At 42.6% G+C, this 11,664-nt stretch overlaps 1 protein-coding gene across 2 annotated transcripts in view; it reads right to left on the bottom strand.

The window, feature by feature from the left end:
- Positions 1–2,159: 2,159 nt before the first annotated feature.
- Positions 2,160–11,664, bottom strand: part of ipo13 (importin 13) — a 35,619-nt gene continuing 26,114 nt past the window's right edge. The window contains exons 17-23 of one of the 2 annotated variants that reach the window (XM_004068183.4): positions 10,168–10,264; positions 8,492–8,544; positions 6,745–6,811; positions 6,543–6,601; positions 6,378–6,467; positions 4,744–4,925; positions 2,160–4,115 (exon numbers count right to left, since the gene is read on the bottom strand). In XM_004068183.4, coding sequence (XP_004068231.3) covers positions 4,019–4,115; positions 4,744–4,925; positions 6,378–6,467; positions 6,543–6,601; positions 6,745–6,811; positions 8,492–8,544; positions 10,168–10,264 — 645 coding nt within the window. In that variant the 3' untranslated portion in view covers positions 2,160–4,018. Of the gene's footprint in view, positions 4,119–4,743; positions 4,926–6,377; positions 6,468–6,542; positions 6,602–6,744; positions 6,812–8,491; positions 8,545–10,167; positions 10,265–11,664 lie in introns of both variants that reach the window. The other variant, XM_020702611.2, reaches the window with a different exon arrangement.

The raw sequence follows: 11,664 nt of genomic DNA, 5'->3' as shown, positions 1-11,664 counted from the left end.
TGTAGTTCTTAAATATTTCAATGACTGAATTGAAACAGTGAAATCTTCTAATATATATTTAACAATATTAACTTTTTGACAACAGTAAATGTAAAAAGAAAAGTAAAAGACAACAAAGTAAAATAGGACATTTTCTGCCATTCTAACGTCTGGGTTTATATTCTTTTCTCAAAAAAACAAAATATAGTATATAATATTTTGTTAATGAGCCTTCTGCACCTGTCGACAGGTATTTTGGCCCCCTCCTCATGAGCAAACTGCTCCAGATTTCTCAGGTTTGACGGGTGTCTTCTCCAAATGGCATGTTTCAGCTCCTTCCACAATTGTTCAATGGGATTCAGATCTGGGCTCATAGAAGGCCACTTCAGAATAGTCCAACACTTTTCTCTTAGCCATTCGTGGGGGGGGTGTTTGGCTGTGTGTTTTGGATCGTTGTCCTGTTGGAAGATCCATGACCTGCGAATGAGACCAAGCTTTCTGACACTAGGCAGCACATTTCTATCCAGAATGCCTTGATAATCTGGAGATTTCATTTTACCTTGTACAACTTCAAGACACCCTGTGTCAGATGCAGCAAAGCAGCCCCAGCTTGTTGGCCCTGTCCTGGGGGGGGGGGGTTGACAGGTCGGGGCTGAGGCCTGAACAGAGCTCTCCCAGGGGTGGTGCCTGGGGGCGGGGGCCGGTGCCTTCTCCGGGAGCGGCGGCGCTTTCAGGCTCCTCTCTCTCTGTGTGGGGTGGGTAGTGTGGGGCCTGGGGGGTCGGCGCTTCGGGGGATGGGACCCCTGGGCTGAGGAGACCTGAGTCCTATGCCAGGGGGGGGGGCTGTTTGACCACCGGGGGACAGTCTACCAGCTTTCCCCGACTTACCCCTTACCTCATATAATCTTTTATTAGGGCGATGGGGCGGGGGATGAGTTCTCTGGCAAGACCAAGAGCCGGGGATCACATCTGAGCCGGGGGTGTCCGTGTCCCTGTGGTGTGGGTTCTGGTCCTTGCCCATGAGCACTGGGCCTCAGGGGCAGGGACAACACTTCTTCAAGACCCCCTCTTCCACTGGGTGTCCTCCTCCTGGGCAGGGATGGCTGGTCCCTGCCTTGCTCACTCCTTGACCAACCGTGGGCCGGGTGGGTGGCTGCCTGGAGCGCGGGGCGGGTCTCCCTTGGGGGGGTCCTGGTTCGTACCCGGGGTTGGGGTGGGGGGATGCCCAGAACTCCTGGGTGGTGATGAGGTGCTCGTCTGGGGCTGTGGGCGGTCTTCTGGGGTGTGGTCCCGCGTTGGGCCCTCCCAGCGCGGAGGGGGCTGCTCTCCTGGTTGGGCTGGAGCATGCACTCTCTGGCCCCCCACATGCCTCCCCTGCTCTTTGGCTTTGGGTCCCCTGCTGGCCCTGGCCTGGGTGGCGGATGTGATCGCTCTGAGGGCGCTTGTTCTCTATCTGCTGCTGTGCGGGTGTTGGGGGGGGTTCTGGCTGGCGCTGCGGTCGGGGTCTTTTACATTCCATCATCCATTTTAGAACATAAACACTCACTATGTACACTCCATACATGTAAATATAATTATATTTCAAGAGATTTGCCTCTAAGTGGCGATAAGACACTGTTGTGCAGCAGGAATTATAAAATGTACTTATTCTAATAATAAACCACTGGGACAGAAGAATAAACCCTTTCACAATGATTTTGCTCAGTAATTTAACATGTTAAACATCTAAAAACAATTAACTTAAGTTAAACTTAATTAACTAAGACAAATCAACCAAAACTACAAATCTATTTTTTAATTCAAACATTTGTTTAAAGCCAAAGAGCCAAAATGGATAAAGGAGCCTCATGTGGCTCCAAATCATAAAGTCGCAGACACCTGGTCTATAGTAAACTTGCTATATTCACATTTATTTAAAAAATAAAATTAAGTGTACTAACTTTTGCTAAGTGATGATGGCCCCATAGTGGGTAAGATGTAATTCAGACGGTCAATATCTGTAACTAAAGTTTAAACTATTTAGTTAGTCCCCCTGCACTTAAACAAATTCATCTTATTTTTATTGGTGAAGTGTGTTGTTTCATGCAGATCTCTGAATAATTTTTCCCTAGATCCTTGCAATTATTTTGTCTTTTTAAAACATAAATATGTAATCTAAACTAAATCAACGAAAAATCTGATACAGTCTTGGATATATTTAATAAATTAAAGTCAAGGTACAAAAAACAAAAACAAAAAATTGTACATTTTGTTCCTCCCACACAGTTCTTCCATTTATCTTAGACAAACACTGGTCAGTTTCTCGTTGCAAGCTAGAACCACAGAACAGATTTGAGGATCAGTGGTGAACATCAGGACATTCATAGATTCAGAATGGAGCCGAACGGCTCACTTCAGACTGGACTCCTGCCTCAGGTGTTGCGTTTTGCGTGGAGTCTTTTGGTACCTCTGTCCACTCTGAGTTCATTTGTCCCTTTAGCCCCACCCACCACTAACACTTACATGCTACATGTCTGCAGGCACCTTGGATAAGACAGAAGGGTTAAGCTGAGAACAGTGATCTCTGGAGCTGTAAAGTAACGTAGGCGCTGAGTGTTACACGTCGTCAGCCGTTTCTGCTGATTCACTAAACAGTGTATATTACAGTCTCAGGTGAAATGAATGAGAACTGAAGGGTGGGGAACGTGGGCTCTGGGAAGGTTCTCCCTCAACTCTTGCTCTTCTCAAAGACAGTGACTGAAATGGGCGAAGGGAAATCTGGGTGGCTCATCACAGGGATTTTGTTATCAGTGCCATCAATAACAGAAAGCCTGGAGGTCAAAGATTTTACCGACACGACGCTGTGGATCGCTGCGGCTGAATGTGCCGACTCAGTTTGCGGCGAAGAAATGAACAAGATGCTTCAACAAAAGAAGAGAGGAAGAAGATGCATTGGTTCTGGTAGGTCCATTATAAGTGCACTGAAGAAGTGGAAAAAAAAAAAAAAAAAAGAGCCACATTTGCTCTCACACATACAAGCATTCATACACTCATATACTCAAAGTGTTCAGCAATAACTGTTAATATGCACAAGTTGATTAATATTTTTGCACAATTACAGTGACTAAGCGGTCCACTGCCAAGTGAACCGATCCGTCCAGAAGCTCAGCTCTTTCTCCTCTCGCTGTCAATTACTGGGATTGCTCCGTTTCCCCTCAGGCGTCGCTCCAGGCAGTCCCTGCTTCGCCTTAGGGAGCGTCTCCGACGCAAGGAGACTGCAGTTTGAAAACGGGGATCTACAGTTCCTTACACAAAGAGTTCGGTTTGTACTTGGATTAGTCCAAACGTTGTCATCTTCTTTGATTCTTACACCAAAGGGTCCTCTTTTAAAAAATACCTAAAAGTTCACCAAAAAAAACATATATTTTGGCAAATGCTGAGATCACATGGCCATAAATGGGAATTAACAGTATTTGACTCATTTTAAACAGCGGACTCCTCCCCTAACCATTGTTCCTTCACCCCCCCCCCCCCTTTTTAGCAGCAGCAGGACTAAGAACCACTGTCTTTCTATATGTGCATACATATACGTTTATATAATGTACTTTGTTTACCATTGAAATTAATGTAAAGTATCTACGTACAATATTACTACCATTTCAAATGGATGCTAAACACCAGGAAACAACCTAGGAACCACAGGAAGATCTAGACAGGCAGAAAGAGTCGGGTGTAAAGGGGGGGGGGGGCTGTAAGGTACATGCTGCTCAAAGCTCTTCCAGCAAAACCTCTTCCAAGATGGAAAAGAGGGGGTAGCTCTTATCACGGGAAAACAATTGCAGGAGAGAAGGTGGCTGCTCTGGAGCAACCTGGGGTTGAGCGTCTGTTGTTCTAATGGCAGGTCTGTGCTGGAATGGTTCCATACTTGGTCCAGCGGCTGGGTGGATCATCGTTACAATCATTTCATGGTGGATCATGGGGATCGAATTGTTTGGCTGTGGCCTCCACTTGCTTTGCGCTGAGATCAGAGGTCGCAGGTGAGAGTTTCCAGGAGTGAGTTTCAGTAATCGGCGGCGTACTCTGTACCGTGGAGACCTCTGCACAGTAGTGTGAACTCCTTCACTATGTCCTTCACCCTTCTCTTGTTCACCCGTTCTCTGCTTGAGGTAGAGGAAAGCAAACCGTTACCACTACACCCATGAACCTGCTGCCACAAGCCTGAGAAGTTGGCTGTGTCCAAATTTGAGAGCTGCTTTCCTCCTGGGCTGCATTTGAAAGCTGCTTACGTCACCGCGGCGCGACAAGTGCTGTCCAAATTCAACGAATACAGCCTTGATTTTCTTCGATTTTAAGGATTGGTCTGGTGTATCCCTCTGTGCTGTCCATATAGAAGATGCATTGCGGTCAAACCTGGAGATTTTCTGACAATAATGGTGGACTGTGAAGCGGAACCCGGAGTTGGAGATAATTAAACATTTTTAGAATTACACCTCCAAGATTTAAAGTTGGATCAAATAAGCCAGGAACATTTTGAGCTCCACGCCTGGTTTACTAGTCCTCTGTGTTTGGGACTCACAGAGGACTAGGCGACATGACATTCGCCGATGTAACGGCTGGAATTATCGAACGCCTAGACTCGTCCAATTTCACAGCCGGTCAACCCGCTCGACGAAGGACCGGGTTAACGTCGCCCGCAAAGGCTTCGGCCGTCGAAGGATGCAGCCCCTCGAATTTGGACACAGCCATTGGTACTGAAGCAAGTGAGCAAGGATTCTGCTGAGCTACCTGAGTATCTGCTGGGAGAAGTTGACTTTCTGCTCAGTGGTGATGCGTGATGATGGGAATCCAGGAGGCTGCAGCACTTCTTTCAGCCACACAGCCAGCAGGGAGAAGCAGTGCTTGTTCAGGCTAAACAGCACTTCTGCAAACTGGTCCATGAGACTCCGAGAAGCTCCGCCTCCAATTCCCTAGAGAGGTGAGAGAGAAAGTTCAAAGAGGATGCACCGCTATGAGGTCAAATTAGGATCAGCTTAGAGGCCCACTCCAATGAAAAATGGGTTTTTGGTGTTTTTAACATGTTCTTGTGGCATCTTTCTGATGATGTAGGTCATATATAAAGAAATTACGCTTAAATTTGCATTTCTGAGTATTTTTTTATTTAAATTGTTGTAAATCTGGAACAGATGAAAAAATGTTGTAAGAAAAAATGCTTGGTGGTTGTGGTGTTTACTACCACAACCACCTGCTGTAGTGAGTCTACTACAGCAGGCCACAAGCTCCCCGCACTGCTCCATTCTGATGATCCACTTGTAGACAATTTGCTCAATGTAGGTCTTTGTTTTTATCGTCTCTGGCTCAAAACTGCACAGCTCCACTATTGCGCGCAATTTTTGTTGCACCAGTAATGTTAGCCTGGTGCTGTGAGGGGCTGTAAGCCAGCAGGAGAACGTGTGGACAAAGGGATGATGGGAAATGAGAAAGACTTACTCCATGTCAACAGTCTCGCCTACGACTCAGAGGTGAATTTCTAATGAACTTCTGTCGCACTAAAAAAACTGTCCTAGAGAGCCTCGCGGGATTTTGGGATGTAGCCTAAAAACAGCATCATATTAAAAAGATCACTGGGAACGCTTTGAAAATAGATCAAAAGATGATCGGTGTTTGTCCTTCAAGGGAATTTTGAAAAACTAAATTTTAATTTTTGAAAAATAGACATGGCGAAACTGGGAAAATAAATGAATAAATAAAAAAGGTTAAAATTTAAACACTATTTTAAACTCTAAAGTACACATTGCAAACTTGAAGGAAATATTGAAAATTTGAAAAAGACAATTTTAAATTTGAAGAAATACTGAAAACCTAAATAAAAAAACAATGTTAAACCTAAAACTGTAACCAACAGAGAAAAAAAAGTTAACTTGTAATAGCGGCTGTTTTGTAGTTTTAATTTCTGCTTTTTGCCAGGTTTTAAGATAAAATAGATAAGATAGGACTTTATTGACCCCCGGCTTGAGGAGTATTTATTTTTACTCCTCAATTAACGGTTTCCGGTTTTGTTTTCGGTGTTGAACCTAATGTTCTATTTGGGTGGGGCTTTGAGCCCCTTGGATAACGGGACATGGTTGACATGAAGATTATGTCATTTCCGTTAAAGAACAGCGTCTGCTGTTTGCGCTGCCTGTGTCATCCCTCCTCGGATGAACCAAACTTTGGGAAGGCATTATTACTACTGTCTGGCAGTCTTATTTTTATTATTTTTACATTTTTTCTGATCTGGATTTAAGCCCAGACACTGCCCTCCACTCATGGAAGTGCAGCCTGAATTAAGGAAATCATAAGCAGATTTGAGCATTTTAAGCTACAACAGTCCCAAAAAGCATTGCGGCCTGCAGATCCATGTATGCATTGATGCTCCTCACCTCCAACACAGCTTGTATCAACAGTTTACCGTCTTCCTGCATCACTCTGGCGACTGGAGGCACATCTGAGCAATGGGGCAACAGTTCGGTCTTGGGTAGAAACAAACAAATTTAGAGACAAACCACTCAAAAAAACCTGCAGTGTTTCAAATTGAGAGTGCTTACAAAGAACAAGCACGTCGACTTGACGGTTGGAGCTTCAGGAAATTTGAGTGACAGAATTCCTAGACAGAAAATAAAAAAACGAAAGGAGCTCCTGAGTGCTGCAGCAGCAGATTTCCAGACTGTACTTCGGTCAGAAGGGCAGATATTTGAACAAACCAACAGGGAAGGAGAATGTATCTGTGCAGATCTGGCGTGCACTTACCACAGTGGAACACCGCTTTCACATCTAGACTCTCAGACAAGAACAAGTCGGGCTTCCGTTTGAGGGCCTGCGAGGCAGATGAAGCCATTAAACAGAGCATGCTTCTGTCAGATTGACCCAGCTGGTCCTGCTTCAGCACATTCCACTGCATACGCTCCCCCTCAGGTATCAACTATACCTGCTAAGCCTGGTAACCAGATCTGGTACCAACAGATGACCAGATCTGCCTACCAGGCTGTGGTGCTCTCTCCATCGGTTTAGGAAAAGCTAAACCCAAACTCGTCCAGAGATACTTCAGCAGCTATAACAAACATACTGCAAAAAACTCAAACTCAGAAAGGATTTGCTAATTATATAAAACTGCGGGCAACAGTGATTTCGTCTGTTTTTTTCTTCTTCATCCAAATCATTATCGTTTGAGACTTTTCTTGTTTTTGGTTGACTAGACAGAATATGCAACAGAAGTGTGTAATTAACATGTGCAGATAAGGAGAAAGACAACTCATTTCATAATAATGAACTCATTCAGGATGGAGGAGAGGAGAGAGGAAAAGAGATGAAGTCAGATCTATCCAAAGATAGAAAACAAGGGAAGAATGAAGACAAAAGACAAAAAATAAAAAATTAAAAAAATAAAAGAGCCATCAGCCAATTTGTTCAACTGATTAATATTAGCAGAATATTAATGCATGTGGGCTCTGATTGGCTCTGGGCTGGAATGACTTGGCTTGGGCTCAGAGGCTAAGCAGTCACCTGGTGCCACACTGTTGTTGCCGTTTCATCTCGAGCAGCAACAACTAAAAGAATCGGATTTACACAAAGGATGAACGGGTTTCAAATTGAACTTCTCACAAAGGTGCATTTAGAAAAATTCAAGGATCATGACTGAGAAAGTACACAACTCTTCAAAAAATAAGAATACTTATGGTACCTTTTTAAAAAAAATAAGCACTTCCTTCCGATCTGATTGCAGTTTCTGTTATGCTACGTTCACGCTGAGCATATGATGTACATCCTTGAAGGCGTATTCGATATATATGGTGTTCCTAAAGGACAAGCAGGGAGGGGCAATTTCTTCTTCCTCTTTTACTTATTTATCTATTTATTTTTTACTGTTTACCAGCGCATGTCCAGCCCCTACAGTTAGAAGAAGCTCGGTGTGACATGTTGATGCGGTGGAATTCTTCTTAATCTTACTCCAGGTTCTTTCTCCCTCAGTTTTGTTCCAACATATGAAGGATTTGGTGTCATAAAGGCCGCTCGTTTTGTACATAGAGCCCAAAAACGGTTGTAGAAACGTGTGCAGCAACAGAAGACCGGGACTTACGCAGACGTGAACGCGTGTTGCAGAGGGCGGCTTTAGGATTACATCACAGGCTAACCTCAACAATCGGGTGAGGGTTTAACATAAAAAAATCAGTCAAAACCTAAGATCTTTTTGTTAAAAAAAACTATTGCTTCTCTTTTGGTTTGGATTGTTTTTATCTGGTAAATTCGCAGACTTGGGACTTTGTGGAAGGCGACTGTTAGTGTCAAGTGTTTGAGGCGAGACAAATGTCCCGGTTTCAAACGTTTCCCTCAAGTGCTTCATTCCACTGCCTCACACGTGTGACAGAATACCCGAGGGGCCATTAACCAATAAAAGAAAAGAAGAATAAAGAGTAATAGAGAAGGACAGAGAAACAGGGAGAAACTAGAAAAAGAGAGAGAAACCCAAAGTGAATGAAATAAGAAACCAAAAACACACCTGAGCTTGGAGTTGCATAAATGAATCAACAATATCAGGATGATCCCTGGGTCCTATAATATAATAAAGATGAAACTTAAGAAATCATAAGAGAATAGGAATAATATACAAACAGCAACTTAATAGATTCAACAGTCATGTGGAAAATAAAGAGAACTCAAAAATATTTCTTTGAAAGAATTTACACGTGAGTAAGGAACAAAGAGGAAGGGCGGAGGGCAATATGAAGCTTTGGCAGAGTCTTGGAAGAGGAGACCAACCAAAAACAAACAACAGGCAGAAGACAGAGACATGGGTCTGTTTGGAAATAAACTCAAAGAGAAGTAAGGAGAGAAAAAAGAAGAAACCTAAAAAAAGAAATAAAGCAAAGGTGGCTTTGGAGTGGGAACCCAGGAGGCACCTCTGTTACTGTTCCAGTTTGAAGGAAAACACCAAACCTGAACCAGCCATCCTTCCCCCTTTTGTCCAAACACAAAACAACTTCTCAGACTTAAACAAGTTTATCAGACAAAGGGATTAGATCAAAGGGGCCACTAAAACACTATTTTCCATGTGGAAGCTGGACACAGACTACATGATATTTATTAATAGACGATCTCCTGTAAAACCCTCCAAACCAGTGAATCCACTGTGAGATCCCAGACTTTGTGTTTCATTCTGATTTCTGCTGGAGGGGCTTTAGCAGGAGATTTAGAGAGAAGCTGAACAAAATGTCTGTTGCGAGTTCCCAGCTGAGATCCCTGCTCAATACGCCCATCCAACCCTCCAACGCGGCGCCTGTCACCAGCATCCAGGGCTGGTTCAGAGGGCAAGGCAGTGGCTGCAGACGCATTGAGCAGGACCTCTGTCAGTTAAGCTGCCGGTGTCTGTGATAGGACTGTCTTGTTCTGATACTGTCTACTGATGGGCACCGAAAAAAGCAAAAGAAAAAAGTGCTCAGAAGCAGGAGGAGAGCCGTGACAGCCATCACATAACCAGTCAAAACGGAGGAGAGGGGGGAGAGAAAGTAAAGGAGACGACACAAAGGGAGGGGAGCGTCAGACAAATACCCAGAGTCCACTTGAGTGACCCATTAAAGCCCCATAATACAGTCAGTGTCAGCAAATGCTGACTGAAGCGATGCTCTAGCGTTGACAAAGTTTTTGTTATAAAGGAAAAAAAAAAGAATCTTCGTGCAATTTAAACATCTGCATCATTCAACTCAGTCTTAACATCAACTTAGTTTTATAGAAAGCAGCTGTGTAGAAACTAACATGGAATAAGCAAACAATGGACTGACAAAAATGAAAATATTCAACAGCATGTGGATTGCAAAGGTTTGCATTGACATATACCACAACAGAGACTTTGATACAACAAAAGACATAAAAACATCGAGGCTCCATTTAATGTGTTATGAGAGCAAACTCTGACTGACCCGCGGAGAGTTCAGTCATTTTTATCCTTTTTCAATTTTCTTGTTTGAAGAAAAGCCTTTTGGCAGCAAATGAAGATAAATATCCCAACAAATAATAGAAATCCAAAATTAGAATTCCACTTCATAAATACATTTTTGAATATTTCTTCTCCTTGCACTTTATTTGCTTCACTTCAAAAAGACCAAACTTTTGGACTCATCTGAAATAAAATATGTTTAGAAAACGTTGAGCAGAACCTTTCCTCTTTTCAACACCTACCCTGCTGGAAGATGGACAGTGTTACCGAGGTAACCAGTTCAAACAGAGCCTTGATTGGTGGGAAATGGTCCACCTCACTGGCAAAGATATGGACCATCTGAAACAAAAACACCACAAATGTTACACAACCCACTTCACTGAAGGCCAAATTGTATGGGGGTGTCTAACAATCGTGTTTATCGCGATTAATTAAATACAGACAAATAAACGCATAATTCTTTTTTATAATGTTCATCTTATTTTTAATCTATAACTATTACAGAAAACAAGGGTCCAGCTGTTTAGTTGCATTGACGTTGACGTTTTATCTGAACTTGACTGAAAATGTATCTTATATCGCTCTCAGTGCACGTCTTGATGTCCCTGTAAGCCGTGTGTCGCTGCTGTGATGTCATCAAGGTGCCACAGCTATTATCTATTATGCAAGGCAAAAAGCCTGACGAGGTGTTCGTTATCATAAAAATACTGTGGATTTGGATTGCTTTAGAAAAAAATAATGCACTCTGGACCTGATGTTTTGTTTTATATTTTCTTAGTTGTTTAATTTTGAGAAAAATAACCCTTGTTAGTGTAAAAGTAAAGGTTGGAGTCTGTTATGCTGGAAAAACTTTTTAAGCAACTTTTTCAGTTGTATAGTTTACTGTACCATAATATCTCATAATGATAACGTCATAAATCAAAGCAATTATTAGGATAGATTAAAAATAGATTAATTTGACTGATTAATTGATTACAAGTCACGAATAAAAATAAAAATAAATCACGCAAAAACATTAAATCGCAAGACAGCACTACTATTTGAACAATATTAATTAGTATTAAGTGCAAAGGCCAAACGACCCCTTCTCTGCTCCACTCCGATGAATTCACTTGTAGACAAATAGATCTGTGTACGTCTTCACTGTCCTGGACTAAGCTGGCCTCTGGCTGAAAACTCTAAAGCTGGATAGCTCTGATATTGCTCCCCATTTTAGTTGCACCGCAAATGTTAGCTTGGAGTTGCTGGAGGCTGTAAGCTAGCGGGAAAGAGAGTAAACAAAGGTATCATGGGAAATAAGGAAAGGCTGACTCCTCTTCAACATTTCTGCCTACAGAAGAGGTAAATTGGAATTAACTAAAGCCGCTCTGTAGAAACTATGTCCTCGAAAACGACATAGCTTTTCTTGTTTTTAGGCTAAGAACTGCACAATCATAATTAAAAGACCACTGGGAGCGATTTTACAATAGATCAAAGGAAATCAGAGTGCAACCTTAAACAGTGACTCTGTTTTGTTTTGTTTTTCTTGAAGAGGACTGCGTGCACAACCTATGGTTGTAAGATCGCTGCAGAATAGATGGGGTAAATACCCAACTTCAAATGCAAAGAAACTATCAGACAAACAAGCTAAAAGCTAAAGAAAATGAAGCAAATAGATCACAGTTTATGATTATCAGCTTTCACTCTGGTTCAGTTATTTTAGATATAGGATTTTGACAAAGCCCTGTGTTTATGTGCAC

The sequence above is a fragment of the Oryzias latipes genome, chromosome 4, assembly GCF_002234675.1.
Source record: "Oryzias latipes chromosome 4, ASM223467v1".
Classification (NCBI taxonomy): Eukaryota; Metazoa; Chordata; class Actinopteri; order Beloniformes; family Adrianichthyidae; genus Oryzias; species Oryzias latipes.
This window is presented reverse-complemented; position numbering and strand designations above follow the sequence as displayed.